The 18,444-nt window shown below is 50.0% G+C and overlaps 6 protein-coding genes across 6 annotated transcripts; 5 read left to right on the top strand and 1 right to left on the bottom strand.

The window, feature by feature from the left end:
* Window positions 1–186: 186 nt before the first annotated feature.
* On the top strand, window positions 187–1,044 carry CDV56_102687 (DNA-directed RNA polymerase core subunit RPB5; the record flags this gene model as incomplete). The annotated part of the gene is made up of 3 exons (XM_026756306.1): window positions 187–282; window positions 363–445; window positions 519–1,044. 3 exons carry the CDS (start codon window positions 187–189, stop codon window positions 1,042–1,044), a joined length of 705 nt encoding a protein of 234 aa, XP_026616690.1.
* Window positions 1,045–2,095: 1,051 nt separating this feature from the next.
* On the top strand, window positions 2,096–3,595 carry CDV56_102367 (phosphatidate cytidylyltransferase; the record flags this gene model as incomplete). The annotated part of the gene is made up of 1 exon (XM_026755986.1): window positions 2,096–3,595. The coding sequence occupies one exon, from the start codon at window positions 2,096–2,098 to the stop codon at window positions 3,593–3,595; it is 1,500 nt and encodes a 499-aa protein (XP_026616689.1).
* Window positions 3,596–3,956: 361 nt separating this feature from the next.
* CDV56_102121 (histidinol-phosphate transaminase) lies at window positions 3,957–5,405 on the top strand (the record flags this gene model as incomplete). The annotated part of the gene is made up of 3 exons (XM_026755740.1): window positions 3,957–4,042; window positions 4,099–4,272; window positions 4,343–5,405. 3 exons carry the CDS (start codon window positions 3,957–3,959, stop codon window positions 5,403–5,405), a joined length of 1,323 nt encoding a protein of 440 aa, XP_026616688.1.
* Window positions 5,406–7,581: 2,176 nt separating this feature from the next.
* CDV56_101576 (putative integral membrane protein Pth11-like) lies at window positions 7,582–9,345 on the top strand (the record flags this gene model as incomplete). Its single annotated transcript, XM_026755195.1, has 2 exons — window positions 7,582–7,943; window positions 8,022–9,345. 2 exons carry the CDS (start codon window positions 7,582–7,584, stop codon window positions 9,343–9,345), a joined length of 1,686 nt encoding a protein of 561 aa, XP_026616687.1.
* Window positions 9,346–13,023: 3,678 nt separating this feature from the next.
* CDV56_100598 (baculoviral IAP repeat-containing protein) lies at window positions 13,024–15,699 on the top strand (the record flags this gene model as incomplete). The annotated part of the gene is made up of 2 exons (XM_026754217.1): window positions 13,024–13,379; window positions 13,584–15,699. 2 exons carry the CDS (start codon window positions 13,024–13,026, stop codon window positions 15,697–15,699), a joined length of 2,472 nt encoding a protein of 823 aa, XP_026616686.1.
* Window positions 15,700–15,983: 284 nt separating this feature from the next.
* Window positions 15,984–16,640, bottom strand: CDV56_100466 (U4/U6-U5 snRNP complex subunit SNU23; the record flags this gene model as incomplete). Its single annotated transcript, XM_026754085.1, has 1 exon — window positions 15,984–16,640. One exon carries the CDS (start codon window positions 16,638–16,640, stop codon window positions 15,984–15,986), a length of 657 nt encoding a protein of 218 aa, XP_026616685.1.
* Between the last annotated feature and the right edge of the window lie 1,804 nt (window positions 16,641–18,444).

Below are 18,444 nucleotides of genomic sequence, written 5' to 3'. Positions count from 1 at the left end.
CGATTTTTCGAGAACTTCGATCTCTATCAGTTTCCAAAGTCTCTACTTATCAACCAATTTTTTTCCATACAACCTCCCCTGCGCCCAACGTATTGCTCGGCGCTCTCGCAGAGATAATATTTCATTCTCTGGTCACATTTTTCTCTTGACGCAGCGGACAGGCGCGGTTACTTCACCTTTCCAGCCATGGATGAAGAATACACCAGCTCTGCGGAGGCCGACCGCGAGATGACCAGACTTTGGCGAACCTGGAGGACGGTATTCGAGATGCTGGCGGATCGGGTAAGTGATTTCTGAGACTTTCCGATTGTTCGGGCTATGTCGTCGTGCGGCTACGCTAACACGATTGTTCTGCTCTGTAGGGGTACGAAGTCACAGAAGAAGAGATTCAAATTCCCCTAGACGAGTTTAGACGGAAATACGCGGATCCTGTGGGATTCCCTGAGTATGCGACTACCCTGGACTTCTTTGGCATCACAATTCGACTCATCTAACGCACTTTCTTCAACTTCATACAGTCGCAGCAAGATGAAAATCAGCGCTCGTCCCACAGCAGCTATGCAAGCCAAATACACGACTTTGCCCACCCCCGCCAACCCGGACCCTCAACCTGACTGCGGTACTATTTACGTTGAGTTCTGTGCCGATTCCTCCGGTGTCGGTACCAAGCAAGTTCGAGCCTTCAATCACTTCGTCGACGAAAACAACTTTCACACTGGAGTCTTCATCACTCAGACGCCTATCTCCCCATCTGCTGTGCGCCTACTGAGTGGTATTCCCGGTCGTATCTGTGAGCATTTCCAGGAGCAGGATCTACTGGTCAACATCACCCGCCACGAATTGGTTCCCAAACACGTCCTGCTGAGCCCAGAGGAGAAGAAGAATCTTCTCTACCGGTACCGATTGAAGGAGTCGCAACTGCCTCGTATCCAGGTCTCTGATCCTGTTGCGAGGTACTTGGGTTTGCGGCGCGGACAGGTCGTCAAGATCATCCGAAAGAGTGAAACCGCCGGTCGCTATGCCAGTTATCGCTGGGTAATTTAATCGCGCTGGACTGCATCAGTATGCATGTCTTTTTGGCTACACAATCATCCACAGAAGACTTTTGTGCGCTTTTCGCATCTTCATAAGTCAGTGAGTCAAGCAGAGGTCCTGCGGTTGTAGCACTGTCTCTTCGCTCTGCTTAGAGGACCAGGGTTTACGTTTTTCAGTACAATCCGTTGCGCTAAATGAGATGCGTCCGGAAGTGATCTCGAATTGAAACTACTATTATACCCTCGGATTTCGAAACCAAGCTTGGAGAGTTTTGTTGCGTGATGACGACAGCAACGAGTGGTTGCAGGGAAAGGGATCAAGAAAGAACAAAGAAAACATCGAAAAGTTCGTCCACTTGTACGTATTATGGGCAGCATGGCGCAAGGGCGAAAGAGAGACTTCAATTTTGGTCGGGAACTGTATCGTCACCAAGCTTTCTTCAATTCTTTGTGATCTTATGTATGTATGCAAGTCCGATATGTTCTATTAGTCAACCACTCCAAGGTATAGAACAAATCAGAATCCATACAGAGACTTAGATAAATGTTTGATATTCAATTTCATCAGGATGACTTTGTCCGGAAGCTTGACAGACAATTGGTGCTCGGTGCGTTTAATGCCTCAGGCCGAAAGAGCCCCCACGAATAGCCGCCGGCGCTGGACAGGCCGAGAACGCTGCCGAGAGTACGTCACGCCCCCGTGATTTGAGTCTGCTATTACTTGATGTTTCTTAAATAATTATTCCTTGTGATCCTCGGCCACATGTACCATTTTTTTTGTTATTGCGCAACATTTTCAATGAGACCCTCAATACTAATCTGATCTTTGTTCTCGAAAATGATGGTTTGAGATCTTGATTTCGATTGCTCCTTGTTTTGTGATACCATCGCTACCGCTACTATACACTTTTCCCTTCGTTCTCCTTCGTCAGAATCGCGACAATGCAAGAAGTGACCGTAAGACCTTCCCATGTTTACCACTTGATCTGGTCCCGGCTTAGCAAGATGCTGACCCAATTTCTATCCAGACTCTTTTTGTGAAGACTCAGCCGGGTTCTTACATGCGTTTACGCTCTCTTTACCCGTCGATCCGGCGATGCTCCCGAACCCGGACTTCTCTACGCTCCTTTTCCACCGACTCTCGTTCGAGTTCATCAATCGATACCTTCTTGCCCTCCGGTAACCACTATCCCTCGAAAAGAAGCTCCAATACTTCCAGCCATGGTCTCTGGACGCCGTCGCAATCTACAGCTTCGTTCTCTACCTCCTCTTCGCTCTCGGAGCCGGGGGATTGGGACGAGAATCCAAATCTTTCAATCTCTGCCTTTTCAGAATTACCGTCCAAGGACTTTGGCGTCAATCAGCATATGATCATCAATCAAGAATTCAAAGAGGCCCTGCGTCAGATTCTATGGCAGTTCCGTGCTCCGATCCGATATGCTTTCGCCTACGGTTCGGGCGTCTTCCCTCAGTCCGGCAGTGCAGCCGGGTCCAGTCAATGCCACCCGTCGGCCCCGGCAGCAATTCAGAACATGCAGCAAGGCAAGGGCAAGATGATTGATTTCATCTTTGGAGTGTCATATTCTCAGCATTGGCACGCATTGAACCTGAGTCAACACCGTGACCATTACTCCGGCTTGGGGTCCGCTGGGTCTTATGTAGTTTCCCAAGTACAAGACAGATTCGGGGCAGGCGTATACTTCAATCCCTACGTGACGGTTAATGGCACGTTGATCAAATACGGAGTCGTGAATCTCGATACCCTGTGTAGGGATCTCAGTCAATGGGACACATTGTATCTCGCCGGACGGTTACAGAAACCAGTGAAGATCCTGCGCGACCACCCCAGAGTGCGCTTAGCCAACCAGATGAACCTGCTGTCTGCGGTCCGGGTAGCGCTGCTGCTATTGCCAGCCGAGTTCAGCGAATTCGAGCTGTACACCACTATCGCAGGAATCAGCTATATGGGAGACCTCCGTATGTCACTACCAGCGGAAGACCCACGGAAAGTGCGGAATATTGTCTCGGGCCAAATGGCTCATTTCCGACGGCTATATGCACCTCTCATTGAGAATCTTCCCAATGTCACGTTCAACGACAAACGCTGCACGGAGGAAGATTGGATCGATGATCCCAATGCGAACGTGCGTCTTACACAGGATATGGACCCGGTGAAGCGCGGCAATATGGTGCGGCGGCTACCCGAATCATTCAAGCAGAAACTGTACTTTCAGTATCAATCTCGATTCGAAATTCCCCGAGCCGAGTTCGAGAAGATGATGAAGGAGAGCAGCGACACCGACTCCGGAGTAGTGCGCCGGAGGCAAGGCGGTCCATTCGAGCAACGAATCGCAGCGGACGAGAACCTCAAGAAGGAAGTACAGGCATCAATTACCAAGACGATTCGTTGGCCAAGTACCGTTCAGACCATCAAGGGTCTGCTTACTTCAGGGTTCAGCCGAACCTGGCGCTACTTGAGCGAAAAGCAAAGCAAGTACAGGACATCGGGCACGAAAGCTAGTGCTTCATCCGAAGAGTCTTCTTCTTCAAAGCAAGGATAGGCCCTCCTTCACATGAGCAATTCATCTTGGGTATCATCAATACACGGTTGGTATGGGTTGGCGATTCTCAGAATCCTAAGGCATATCGAGGCGTTCTTCGATTTTTCTTTAAAGTACATATGTATCTACTATGCTTGGTTACCAGCTACATTCTCATCAGTTGACATACAATAAACAAAATGGTATAGAATAGTCTACAGCAGTGGGCCGGATTGAGTCATCTTTCAGTGCAAGTACCTTAGTTGAGTCAGAATTTCCGACACCGGATTCCGGAGTTATCATCTTCTGTCTCCCCGCTATCCCCCCACCACTTTTTGAACCTTCAAGAATCCCTCGTCAGATCATCATTCAGACCAACACAATGGCTCCAAAATCGTCGCCATTCGATCTTTCAAAGTGCGCGCGGCCGAACATCTTACGGCTGCAGCCTTATCGATGCGCAAGAGAGTGTGTTTCCCCAGAAGTATCCCTCGCAAAGTCCGTCGCGAGAGCTAATGAGTCAGTGACTACAAAGATGACGGGACGAACATCTTGCTCGATGCGAACGAGAACGCCTACGGCCCAGGACTTGCACTCAATTCCGAAGGCACGCTGGAGGAATCCACAGTCAATGGGGGCTCGTCGGGGTCTTCGAAGCCCGAGATTGATTTCCTGGGCTTGAACAGATACCCAGACCCGTAAGCTCAGCGATTTCCGCGGTCGCATACAAGAGCAAAGCAGTTGTACTGACATGGTGTGTGATCGCAGACACCAAATCGAATTGAAGAAGTTGTTTTGCAAGTTTCGCAACACCCACGTTCACACACAGAAGGACCTAGGGCCAGAGAACATGTTCGTGGGTGTTGGGTCCGACGAGGCCATTGACGCCCTTTTGAGATGTTTCTGTGTTCCTGGAAAGGACAAGATCCTTACCTGCCCTCCTACGTATGGCATGTATGCTGTCAGCGCGGAAGTCAACGACATTGAGATTGTGAAGGTGCCCCTGGACGTCAACAATGGCTTCCAACTGCAGCCGGACAAGATCAACGAGACGTTGTCTGCGGACCCGGCGATAAAAATGGCGTACATCTGCTCGCCTGGTAACCCCACAGCGAACCTGATCAAGAAGGAAGACATTCAGAAGGTGCTGGAGCACCCCACGTGGAACGGGGTGGTCATCGTGGACGAGGCATACATTGACTTTGCGCCCGAGGGCTCCAGCCTTGCCGAATGGGTGACCGAATGGCCCAACCTGGTAGTGATGCAGACTTTGAGCAAGGCCTTTGGACTAGCAGGCATCCGACTCGGCGTTGCATTCACAAGCCCAGACATTGCCCGGCTCCTGAACAGCCTCAAAGCCCCCTACAACATCTCCAGCCCTACGAGTGCGATCGCGACCGCCGCCCTGGCGCCTCAGAACATGGTCGTCATGCGCAAGTATCGCGAACAGATCATCGCTCAGCGCGAGCGGATGTTACAAGAGCTCCCCAAGATTCCAGGTGTGGGTCGTTTCCTCGGCGGACAGGAATCCAACTTCCTTCTCGTGGAAATGCTAGACAAGCCTGCCAGTGAAGGCGGAAAGCCCAGCAACGCGGTGGCATTGGCGGCGTACGAGGCTATGGCTGAGAAGCGGGGTGTCGTGGTACGGTTCCGGGGCAAAGAGGTCGGATGTGAGGGCTGTCTGCGAATCACTATAGGAACAGAGCAGGAGGTCACTCGGTTCCTGCGGGAACTGAGGGCCGTGCTAGATGGTCTCCTGAAGGGGGTGGAAATCAAGTCGGTCAGGGACGAAGTGAACAGGGAGAACCAGGCCAATCAGGTTGTTGCCTGATTGTTCTGGATGAAGCAATTTTAATGGGACTTTTTGGTTTCGGATTTTAGATATAGACTATGAGGTTCATACGAAAGCTATCTGCCACGAATCTACCATGAACTCGGCATTCCCGAATGAGAGGGAAAAGCTTCAAAGGATGAGGAACCAGGATTCTGGACACAACTGACGATACTGTAGTCGGCCCACTCCGTACCACAATGCATCTCTTATCTCCAAGACATGGACAGTGGGCCAGGTAGATAATAATCTGTAGCGTAGGCACAGCCGAGCCCTGCCTATCTGTGCATTGGCGTAGCACAAGCATGGATCGGAAATATTGATCTGGGGTGTCAACGTGTCGGTTCTATCCCCTGTCCGTCCTTGTTAAAGTTTCTTGTGCGTTTACGGAGTACTGTATCTATCCCCTCTTCCTCCTGTCCGATTGATGCACAGTGCAGACTCCAGAGTAACATCCGCCCGGTCAGCTGCATTCCACGTGGAGAGGGGTAGGACGGTGGCACAAAGTCAGGGACTGCAAAGGAAAGCTCTGAGACGACTTCAGTCGAGTGTATGATGGATGCATGGTGTAAGTTACATTGATGAAGGAGGGGGGTGAATCTTATAATATTCGTTTCGAGGTGACATTGCACTCAAAGCACAGGGAGTAGTAGTATCAGAGACGAGATCATAGTACGGAGTAGAGTGATACTATGGCGTCGGGTAACATGACTTTGAAAGCACCTTATTCTACATGGCCATGGATGTTGGCTTGATTAACATGCAATCAACATGAGAAATGATAGCCTCGTTATCATCATCCTAGGTACCTTAGAGTTTATTGTCATGTGTCTGCTGGCAGTTGGCACAACTAAAGCATCCCTCAACCTTTTATCACGGACGAGTCCCGAGTCATCCCATTGCGAGTGTCCATGGATCAAGTGTTGCTTCAATGCAAGTAGAAGAGAAGATACCATGACTCCAGGAAGCAGGATGCCAGTCACGTCATGATCCAAGGTCGAGTTCCATCCTATCCTCGGTTGGTGATTTCAGCGCCATCACCTGCGCGCCATCGTCTATTCGTCCCCGCTGGTCCAATCTTGGCCTTTTACTGTTAGCCTTGAACTTATCTCCCTCTCCGGAGTCTAAACAGATTGTCTAAGGTCTTTGCCTCTCGTATCTCCCCCCAGTCCCTCTCCTGCCCAGCATCCAATCCCATGTCACCGTCCCTCAAATGCTCGTCCCATATCAGGAGGCTATCACACGAGCTTCTTAGCTAATGATCAGTGACCACTCAGCAGATCGTTTGCGATCGGGGCCAGGTTTTCCTTTTCCTTCCGGCCCCTCCCAATCCCAGCGTTATCTTCGGGTCTTGTCTTGGTTATCTCTGGACTCTAGCCCTCAAGGACCCTTCGTTTCTATTAGATAGTATTTGCTAACTGGATTGAGTCTGGGTAATCTCCTCTAAGTGGTTTCTTGGTACCATGGCGACAAGGCACGATGGATTGACTGTACAGAATAATCTCCACCTGCGCTCATCGCGCGACTTTGTCTTTACCTTTGGAGACTTCAAGCCATCCAGGTCGTGGGACTTGTGGCTTAGATATTTAATATTCACTCTCGACCCTTCGCCGGATTGGTAGCTTGTCCAAGCTCTCTTCCTTGCTAGGTACCTAGTTATATATCAACGGGATCGAACGCTCTGAAAACGGCGGTGAATCCGAATCTTCCTCTCGAGCTCTCTTGTCATCTTTGTTCCCTTTTGTTCCCCGTCATCTTATTGTTGTTCTTGTATTAACGGTAGCTGGAGATCTTTGTACCCTACAACTATCCACTACTATCACCATCACTCCAAAGAAAGACCCTTTACTCTGGGAAACTTTTCCGCCATCGTTTCATCTCCCTCTCTTAATCTCCACCCCCTTGCTCGACCCTTAGGATCGTCGCGTGAAATTCTCCGTCTTCTCCCTCTCCCGGTCTGAGTTTGCCTCCCCCACACTGCTTCCCCGGAGTCGAGCACGTGCTCCTTCTTGACCGTGGTCACTCGATGGTACTCAGACTGAACGATGTAAATCAACCTGGAGCTATCGGACTCACATTGCAGATTCTCCAGGGCCTCTCATCATCGATTGACCCCTAAGAAAAGTCGTTGCCGTCTGTTGATCCCTGGCCCCTCTTCGGAGGTGGCTCAGCGGCCATGGATTCATACCAATCGATGCTGGACACACGAGGGATCTACTCGGAGACGCCCCCAGACATTCAGACACGGTGGGAGAATCACCCCACGCTCCTGATGAGCTGGTGGGCGACCGGATTTTCCCTGGCCTTCATCGTGACCCGTGTCTGCGGTCGCTATATCCGGACTGAGCGGTTTTTCCCAGAGGACAAGATGATGATGGCCAGCGTGGTTCCGTTGTTAATACGGATGGCGTTGGTGCATGTGATACTGCTCTATGGCACGAACAATACCAAGACAGCTGGGCTGACCGAGGAGGATATACGCCAGAGAGAAATTGGGAGCAGGCTGGTCCTTGCCGCCCGAATATTCTATGCGATTTTGTAATTCGCCTTGCCCCGGAATTTCATTTCTGTTCGTGTCATTGAGGGTATGCTGACGATTTACTTCTGATTGAACAGCATTTGGATCGCCAAATTCACCGTGTGCGAGTTTCTGAAACGAGTTGCAGGGATGATCTGGCACCGGTCGCTTCGAATATTCCTCAAGATCATCTACTATTTCCTGGCCTCGACATTAATCGCAGTGGTGATTGCGACTCTCGTTGAGTGTCAGCCTTTCGACCACTACTGGCAGGTTGTTCCGGATCCAGGGCCACAGTGTCGCTTGGGCTATGCCAACCTGATCACGATGGGGGCATGCGACATCATCACCGACCTGCTTTTGGTCGCCTATCCCATTCCGATCGTCTTGATGACGCATATGCCCACGAAACGCAAGGTGATCCTCGCATTGCTCTTCGCCTTGTCTCTGATATTGGTTGGAATCACCTGCTATCGCGTTCCGTCGGTGATTTGGCACAATGGGTCACAGCAATACCGATCGCTTCTTGCATCGCTAGAGATTCTAGCCGCGACCGCTGTCTCCAACGCGGTCGTCATCGGCTCGTTCGTCAGAGATAAGGGTGTCAAGAAGGCGAAGTTCAAGAAGGATGTTGGTTCGGCCTCGGTGAGCGAGAGTATGGATCACAGCTCGACGCGACGTGCAACCATTACCTACCATCAATGGGGCAGCGACTCGGATCTTGCGGGCGATCTGGGGATCCGACTGAAACCTGACCTACACTCCTCAGATAACAAGATTCCACGTCCAGCTCCAGTCGCCGTACCGTACCATCCCCTCACGGCCCAAACGGGGACACTGACCCCGAATTGGTCCTTTGGCAACCACTGTCACTCGATAGGAACAGATGACGACATAACGTCCACAACTGGTAGCTTGGAGCTGAAGATCAGTCCCCACGAGTACATCGAGACCAACAAAACCCCTCACAAAAAATCCAACGATGCCGCCATCTCCTCCCCTAGCAAAGTCTCCATCTTCGATGTTGGTGGGCTACTGGACGACTCCCCAACGCCAAAGTCTCACAACTCCTCTGCCGACTCTACATGGCATCGCGAGCTGAGCTTTGGCACGCAGCAATATCGCAATGGTAGCAGAGCTTTTCTGCAGGACGTCGGGGGCTTACTCGCCGCACCGAATATGAGAAACGACCACTCTTCGCCTCGGCAACCCTCCCCTCCTAATTACTCCCGGCCAGGAGGGCTAGCCGGCCGTGGCTTTTCCCACGGCCGCCGACGAGGCTCAAACGTCCACTTCAGCGATTCCGCAGATCCCCCCGTGCCTCCGTACCACTCTCAATCGGATATACACGCGCCCATTCTGGAGAGGTCCGATGATGTGGAGCTCCATGATGTCGGCGGTCTTCTCTCGAGAGACACATGAAACGTCTGAATACGACGCAATCTATTGTATGATAGCATCATGATCTACTTGCCTTGTTTTTTAAATTTCTTGGGTTTTCGGCTGGGTCTATGGTTATGGACCCTGGGAATTTTGCGTCATTTTTGGTGCTTTAGCGACGGCGTTGGTGTACTGCAGTGCTCCGGCACTGGTTTAAATATTCCATTTCGGTCGTTTGGAAACTTGGATAGGATTTAGATCTTTGAATCATCACCGAGCGGGAGAATATCTTCTGAGCATAGTTACGGTCAATCTGGGGCAATCAGGGTATTCAAAATATTCATGTCCTGTAGACTGGCTGGGTCTTGCTCGGTTTTTCCCTCATTTATGTGAGGCTGTGGTTCCGTCTCCAGAAACACCGAATTCGCAGAAGTATGCAACCAAAGCGTTACAAACCGATCCGGCCATTAGAATGGCAGTGTTGATTGAGGGGCGAGGAGCCCATGGGGATTACCACGTTTGGCTCAAAAACCCAGCGACAAAGACGTGTAAGATGGATGCACTGGTCGATGCTTTGCAATTAGTGCCCCTGAAAGAATATAAATAAATGGCTCGATGATGATAAGTAACGAGACGCCAGAGACATCCAAGAAGATGTTGTATATACTCCGTACTCCGTATACAGTCAGAGATAAGGGGTCGTAGCGCCTGTCTGATCTTGAACTCCCAGGGGCTGCAAAAAAAGTAAAGTTTGGAATGTATTTAGTTTTTTAACCTAGTGATAGTCCATTTAAGGAGTTACCGGATCAACCTAGCAACCCCCGATGGTCTAGTTGGATATGGCGGTCGGCTGTAATGGAAATTGTAACCGACAGGTCGCCGGCTCGATTCCGGCTCGGGGGAGTAACGGGTTATCTTTTTTATCTTTTTTTGATCCCGCACTTCCATCACTCATTTTCTTTTTTTTACCTTTCTTCTTTCCACACATGCAGTGATTTGTTTCCATCCAGCTGGCCATGTATCAAGACCATCTATGAGAAGAGCAGGTCCATCGAGAGAATTCCGTCAACAACATGCTTGCAGAATTTCGATGAATGCGAAACAGATGAATGCGAAATGCAATACTGAAATCCAAAATCGTCCTGATTGTGTAGGGCACTGGCCCTCAAGTCTCCACGGAAATTACCCAGTAACCTGAAGAACTGCTTGACTACTACTACAGACTGCGATCATCTTGCGCTTTCCGTCCTTGACATTTGAAGGACTCCATCAAGCCAGCTCCGAGAAAGCTCTCCTACCTACCAGAACGGCTCGTACCCCTGGACTCGGCTACAGGCTCCATTGAACAGTCCATCTCACGTCAGATTTTGGCCGCTATCTACCAATGCTGACCCTCATCCAGCATCCTACCAACCCCCGATGGTCTAGTTGGATATGGCGGTCGGCTGTAATAGAATAATTGTAACCGACAGGTCGCCGGCTCGATTCCGGCTCGGGGGATCAGGATATCTTTTTGTCTGTTCACTTTTTTGATCGTTATTTCTGCATTTCTGTAGGACCCAGCTACTAGGCTAGTTCCTCATTAAGCACGCAGGTGTAGCCAATACGGTGGGTCAGTGTGACAGAGGCTACCGGACCTTATTTGTTCAGAAAGTCAAAGCTCTTTGGCCCGTGGAACATGCTGCAATCTGCATAGTTGCGATCTGTCCTCGCCGCATTCAAGCTATTGGCACTGGTAGATTGATGTCAGGACCGGGTTGCTCTCCTGATTACCCTCTATCTAAGAAGTTGAAACGTTCGTTCAGCGACATGTTCGTTGTCGAAAGACAACGTCGGGGATTTATAGACTTATAGATCCAAAACAGGGTGACGGGATATCTCGAAAACCCCCGATGGTCTAGTTGGATATGGCGGTCGGCTGTAATAGAATAATTGTAACCGACAGGTCGCCGGCTCGATTCCGGCTCGGGGGAGGCAGAGACATTTCTTTTTTGCACCTTGAATCTCATTACGCCATCGAGGTCGAGGCTGCCGTTCTCATCTCGCTCTTCTCATCTGGGGCAAGGTGCATCGCCGACAGCGTAATTTTTGCGGTCCGTGAGCCCATGGACATTAAGGTATTATCGTTTTCAGTAATGACTGCATTCTGATGTACTTAAGCCGTTGCGCCCACTCATCCTGAAAAATCATGGAAGGATAGATTTAGCCAGGTCCTCGCATAACAGGGATCTAGGTAGATGACACTACAGCGCAATGAGGTCTAGAGAAGCTACAAACAGTGATATCTCTGCTGGACGAATTTGATGCCTGACACATGTGGGGGACGCAAGGGGGCAGATAATGATATCCATGTTCCATTCCATTGTGCCTGCAGTCTGCACCCTGCATATCATTCAACCAAGTTTGCAGCCTGAACACAGCTTTCTTCAGAGAATTAAAAATATTCTCATATTTGAAAAGCGGATTCAAGGGGTCGAAAAACAAACCACAAAAAGAATGTCTCTGACTCCCCCGAGCCGGAATCGAGCCGGCGACCTGTCGGTTACAATTATTCTATTACAGCCGACCGCCATATCCAACTAGACCATCGGGGGTTTGGGAGACAACCGCCTTGGCGATCTCTACATCCACAAAGTTGCGTGCTTGAAACACACCTGAGTTGAGCAGTACCGGCCTGTGGTACGGAGTAGATTTTAGCTCTTGTAGATACTTCTTGTTAGAATCATGCGAAACATCGTTGCACCTACCGGCCAGGTCTAGTAGCTACTTACTAGTCCGTATGGTCGCGCATCCTCAAGGTGAACATCATTAGAGCAATAAGGTCCTCCACCACGAGTCTGTGGTGTTGGCAGTCTGGGACTGATTCGGGGCAACTCATTTCGACATATCTGCAACTGTCACATATCGTCAATAAGCTGGCAATGACAACTGCAATTTATGATAGGAAAAAAAAGCACACAATCATTGATTGATTTTGTGCGATGAAACCATCACTCAATCAACAAAATCCAAAAAGGAAAAAGGTAACGTCCCCCGAGCCGGAATCGAGCCGGCGACCTGTCGGTTACAATTATTCCATTACAGCCGACCGCCATATCCAACTAGACCATCGGGGGTTTCGTTGGTGCTTCTGGAAAATCGAGCCTACATGAGCTTACTTTGACTCGAAGAGAACCACTTCCTGGAGCCAGTTGGCCGCTGCCTTGCTCCCAACTATTGTTCGACATCCATGATCCACCTATGCAATGTACTTTTCTGCAAGGAATTCATTGACATGCAGGATCTGGCCACCTTGATGTATGCAATGTAGGAAGCAGGACACAATAATCCTTATTGTGCTGACAGTGACAGTTTAATCACGTGCCATCGTGTCGTTGCAGCGCGTCCTTTGACCCAAACAAGCCTGTAAACAGAGCCCACTCCCTTGACAACCACCACTCCCGACCAGAAAACAACAAACCGACCGACTTGAGTAACTCATATGCCATACATCTTGAATTTGACGGGGGCTTTTATTCTCAATGCGATTTCCTTTTTGGTATAATGATTAAGGAAATGGAGACTTTCGCCGCCCGTCTCGCCAGCTTTGATCTGGTTCTCCATCCTGAACGACGACGGACATCGAGCGCAAAATCCGTCAAGCCGATATCTTGGCCTCACAGTAGGCCGTCCCCAGCAGAGGTATCGTCACTTTTTATTATCTGTCTCTTTGTCGATGCGATGACTGACTCCCAGCCAAAGCTAGCGCATGCAGGTTTCTACTACAACCCCTACGAGACCAACCCCGATAATACGACATGCTACTTATGCCAACGCGCGCTCGACGGGTGGGAATCGGAGGATAACCCGATCACTGAGCATCTTAAACACTCAAATGATTGCGGTTGGGCTATCATGATGGACATCGAGCAGCACAGCTCAAATCCCGCTGAAATTGAAGATCCAACAAGCGACAGGATAGCGCAGGCAAGACAAGCCACTTTTGGCGATCAATGGCCACACGATGGCAAGCGGGGCTGGACTTGCCAATCTGAAAAGGTAGTGTTCGACATGTTTTCAATTCCAAAGCGCAATTTGTCAGCCACTTGAATTTGCAATCTAATATTCTTCGTCCATGGCAGATGGTGGAAGGTGGATGGTACTTTTGCCCAACTGAGGAGAGCAATGATCTAGCCAGTTGCGCCTATTGTAAATTGTCTCTCGACGGATGGGAACCCAAAGATGACCCCTTGTCAGTGCCTCATCGCTCCTTCCTATTTGATATTCACTGACTTGCCTAGTGAGGAGCACTACCGGCGGTCAGCCGATTGTTCCTTCTTCGTCTTTGCACAGCCTCCTGGCAAGAAGTCAAAAACTTCTCGATCAAAAAAGTCGCGCGTTTCCAAAGCATCGTCCCGTCTGTCGACGCAATCTACAGTATCGGAAGCGCCCATGATCGGGCTTGACAACCAAATGGATGAGGATGATATTCCTCAGCCGCCAATCAAAACGAAAACCTCAAAGAAGTCATCGAAATCCAAATCCAAGACCTCGAAATCTAAGAAGGATGATACCTCGGAGCCTGATAGCCAAATGGATTTAGACACCGTGGAATATGCCCAACTTGAACCTACCAAGCCCAAGCGGACCAGAGGCAAGAAGAGGGCTAGTGAGGAAATGGACCCAGACGAGTCTAACATGGCTATTGCTGAGGCCATTCATCAATCTGAACCACCGACCAAGAAGAGAGCGACGAAGTCGCGCAACAGTGATACTCAGCGAGAAGACAGCACTCGCAGTGACGTTGCTATCGCAGATGTGCATGAGCCTGACGAAAAGGCCTTCCTCGAAACTGAAGCTAAGAAGGGGCGTGCGGCCACCAGGAAGAAGACATCATCCAAAGATCGGAAGCTATCAGAGGATTCATCGGTAGCTCAGGCAGCTCCGGAAGCTCGCTTACCGCGAGATTCGGAGATTGATGCAGCAATTGAGGCCGAACTGGAAGTGGGCGAGCCTATGGTCGAAGAGCCTCCGGCGGAAACACACAAGTCTTCGAAGAAATCAAAATCCAAGAAGAAAACAAAGAAGGCAGCAGAAGAACCAATAAAGCTGCAGCATGATGCTGTCGAGCGAAACGAGGAGCAAGAGTTGCGTCGATACGACGATGATGAGTTTGTCTACAAGCGGAAAAGTGATGTTCAGTTGCCAGCCGAGCAGCCGAAACCAGCTAAATCCACTACCAAGCAGAGAAGCTCAAAAGAAGCAAGGCTTTCAGAAAAGAAAACAACCGAGTCACCCAAGGGTCGCCCAGCAACAAAAGTTGATGCAGCAGATGTTGACGCCGAAGCTGATCACAGGTACCAAGGGTCTTCTGTGTCAGTGGAGATAACAGCAAGGAATCCAGAGCCAGACTTCGAACCCGAAAGGAGAAATAGTGGCTCTCAAACGAAGAAGGCGACCAAAAAGTCTTCGACCAGCAAGGCGAAGAAAACTAGTCACACCAGGGACGTATCTCCGGAGCCTCTGGAGCCTTCAGAGGCTGAAACTCATGCTTCCGAGAGGCTTGAAACAAGACGTAGCTCGAAGCCGGAGGCCCCTTTGCCACTCACACAGAATACAATTTCTCCGCACAATCAAATCGATGTACAAGAGCAAGAGCTGGAGCTAGAACCGGAGCTAGAGCCAGAGCTAGAGCAGGACCCCGAGAACGACATAGAGCAAGACAGGGAGGTAGAGCCGGAGGAGCCGGAGGCGCAGCTGGAGGTCAACGAAACGCCTGTCCATCGCCGGTCATCCAAAGTTCCCCCGAAGACGGCTGAGAGATTCAGCGACATCCCCCAAGAGAAGCAATTTGCCAAGTCGATTGCGGAAACTCGAACGCCGAACTCCCATCAAGCACCACAAGCTAAGATAAACTCTGGCCGACAGGAAAGTGATGCAGTGTCGCCTCTCCCTTCCACTTCGAAGAGTTCGCCATCTTCGTCGCCCCAGTCCTCCGATGCTGAGAATCAACCTCCAACTATACAACCATCGTCTCTAAGGACGCAACTGGCATCACCATCTAAGGAGAAGTCGGTTCGCATTCCCCTGGCAAGCAGTACGCCCTCACCGTCCAAACGAAATGTGAATTCTGGAGCACTTAGGAGTCTACACCCCTGGACTCCTATTGACATAGATGAACTTCTCTACGCGTCGATGAGTGATAAGGAGAACATGGATGTAGGGGCTGCTCTAAACAGTGTCAAAGGAGATCTTACAAGTCCTGAGAAGAAGATGACAGTACAAGAGTGGATTTTCTGGAACGCTCGGAACGGAGAAGAAAAGCTCAAGCGCGAATGTGAAAGATTGGTCAGTCAATTCGAGAAGGAAGGGGCTCGAGCGATGCGCACATTGGAAGGGATCGAATGCATTGATTGAGATACGGCGTTTGATTTGAACCTGGTTGGTGTTATGGGAATGGAACAATGGCTCTCTGTTTAAGCACTTATTTGTTGAAGGTATTCCTGGGCACGATATTTCTGAAGCGAATCTGCAATATCACAGCGCGGTAAATGCAATTCCTGTCTATTTTGACACTGACAGATCCAGCCTTAAAGAAAATCCCAAAGTAAAACCAAACGCCTGGGTATCTGCAAAAATTTCATCCCTCCGATGAATTCAAGTGTCTTTCGTATGTCCAATCCCTTTCAAAACGCCTTGTACTATGCGATAATGCCGAGTCGACCTTCCCAGCTATCTTCCTCCTGCTTGATTCCATTCTCTCCACCTTTCCGACGCTTTTCGTTCCTCTTCCTTCTCTTTTCTTCTCTCTCTTTGGCCTCTTGCTCCTCCCTCTCCTTCAATCTTTCGCCAAGATCCAACTGCCAGGCCCGCCGTTCTTCTTCCTCCTTGACTCGCTTCTGATGAGCCAGGAATCGCAACCGCTGCCGCACATCCTCCAAACTAGCACGAACTACCTCTCCACTCTGACCCGTCGCAATCAAGTGTTGCTTGCTGTTCAAATGCTCCACCAGCTGCAGATTATCCTTGAAGGTAAGATCACAGTCGGCGCAGTAGAATCCAGCACCGCGACCCCTTTTACCCACTGCCGATCCCGCAGGAACGATCGTCGTCTTGCCCACCATCGACGCGACATCGAGGCGCTGTCTGCGCGAGGTCGTGGCCTCGAGGGAGCTGTAGTCCACCGGCGCGTGCCATTTTTTGCCTAGGAGTTTCGCCTCGTAGCGGGCCTTGCCCTCTTCTTTGCGCTTCGCTTCTTCATCTGCGGCTTTTTTGGCATATTCTTCCCGGTCCCAAGTTTTGCGGAAGGCGGTATCTGATGAGGGGGTTCCGTATGCGGAGTTGCCTTTGCCGGACATTGTGAGGAGGATTTTATGGGAGGAGAATGTGCAGTTGAGCACTCTGAAAGATTTCTAGTGGGTCGTCAGGCGGTATTGAATATTACTTTTCTGGAGAGATGGATGTGATGATTCTCAAAGTAGGAAAATCGATAAGGATCGCTGTGGTGTTGAAGATGAAGCTTTCCACGGTGATGATGGCAATAGATGTCCGGAAGTGGCGGGCGGTGAGGCTGTGACTTATTGCCTTCATCACCGCCAAAGGATGAGGGGAGTGTCGATCATTTTGTCATCCATCCTTCCTTTCTCCCAGCTTGTTATTGTTTCTTATCACTCTGCTCGAGCTGTGTACCTGCTTTTCTTAGTTCAGATTTATGATTTGTGTACAGAGGGTGTGGGATGAATGGCTCATTGAGTCATTGGTCGATCACTATCACTCCTATCGTCCTCCAATCGCCGGCATCTCGACGCCGACAGGAAGCCCAAGTGGAACAGGTCATCGGGTTCCTTTTATGGGGTAACGTCGTTGCCTCAAGTTGCTTTAAATAGTTGAAACACTTCGTATTGTCTGTCCATTCTGTCCGTGTCTGGACAGCCACGTCGCTTTTGTATTGATGTTCCAGGCAACACCTTTGCTCCAGTAACATATAATTGTTTGTTTTGGACTTGTATAGTTGGAGTTGGCGTTTCTGGCTTTCTTTCTACCTTGTTTCTCAACGGACACATCCAAGCATTCAAGCAAATATGCAACCAGATAAGCATACAGTCATGGAAGCTCCTGTCGAAGGAGAATATGTTTCCTCTGAACACTCTCTTATGGCTCTACCAACAGAGCTGCATTTACAGATCTCCTCGTATCTTCCCTATCCTGACGCCTTGGCGCTCAAACACACCTGTCGTCATTTCTACTATCTTGTCTATACCGGCGTTCATCTCAAAGTCGACTGGCTGGTCGAGCGTTTTGAGCGCAAGCTGGAATGCCCTATGGAGAAATGTTCTTTCCGGACAGACGAGTCGTTTTGCAATTGGAGAATTAGGAGAATCATGGAACGCCGCCGACGACATTGGGAGTGTCCGCGACGAAGGGGAGGATGCCTCGTCGTCGAGGGGAGGACTTGTCAGAAGGACCTTGTTCCTACCTGGCTGAAGAGACAAGGTCGGGTGAAATTCTTCAAACATGTGGGCAATGAAGGTCTGTCGGCAGTCCCATACTCCCCGTGAAACGATGAGTTCGGTCGAGATTCTGTGAGCGCTGACGCTGAATCCCTTCTAGTGCTGATTCATGGTTTGATCTTCCTCTGTGTTAGCTTGTTATGGAATCTTGTTGTGAGGTACTCGCCGTCCCAGTGCTAACATACGAAATTTCTGCTCACTGCCACAGGTGGTTTCGTCGTTGATAGAACGAGACGGACAGCATCACTTTAAGGTAAGGACAGCTGTGACTGGACAACTCATTGTCAAAGTTGTACGACTAGTCGATCGATACGACGTATCCGTTCAATTGCCATGCCGCTTCGTATCACATCGAATCCATGTCAACAGTGGGAACCAACCATGATGGGGGAACACTTTTCCATGACTGGCCGATTACTCAACCCGGGTTGGCTTTCAAGGGATGAGCGGCATTCGACAGTATTCAGAGCAAATTGTTGAAGGTCTTTATCTTGCGAGCAGGAACCGAAGAACTTCAGGCGCTCGCATGCTATAATTCAACCGAAAAGCTTCATGCGATTGACGCGAGCATGAATCAAGACCCACTAAATCATGCGCCGATTCGCCTCCTTTCTCTCATTCGGTGTCACGCTGAGGTGGGAGGGGTGGGGGG

This window comes from Aspergillus thermomutatus (assembly GCF_002237265.1).
Source record: "Aspergillus thermomutatus strain HMR AF 39 chromosome Unknown NODE_36, whole genome shotgun sequence".
NCBI classification, from domain to species: Eukaryota; Fungi; Ascomycota; class Eurotiomycetes; order Eurotiales; family Aspergillaceae; genus Aspergillus; species Aspergillus thermomutatus.
The sequence above is the reverse complement of the archived record's forward strand: the minus strand, read 5'-3'. Positions and strand labels throughout refer to the sequence as shown.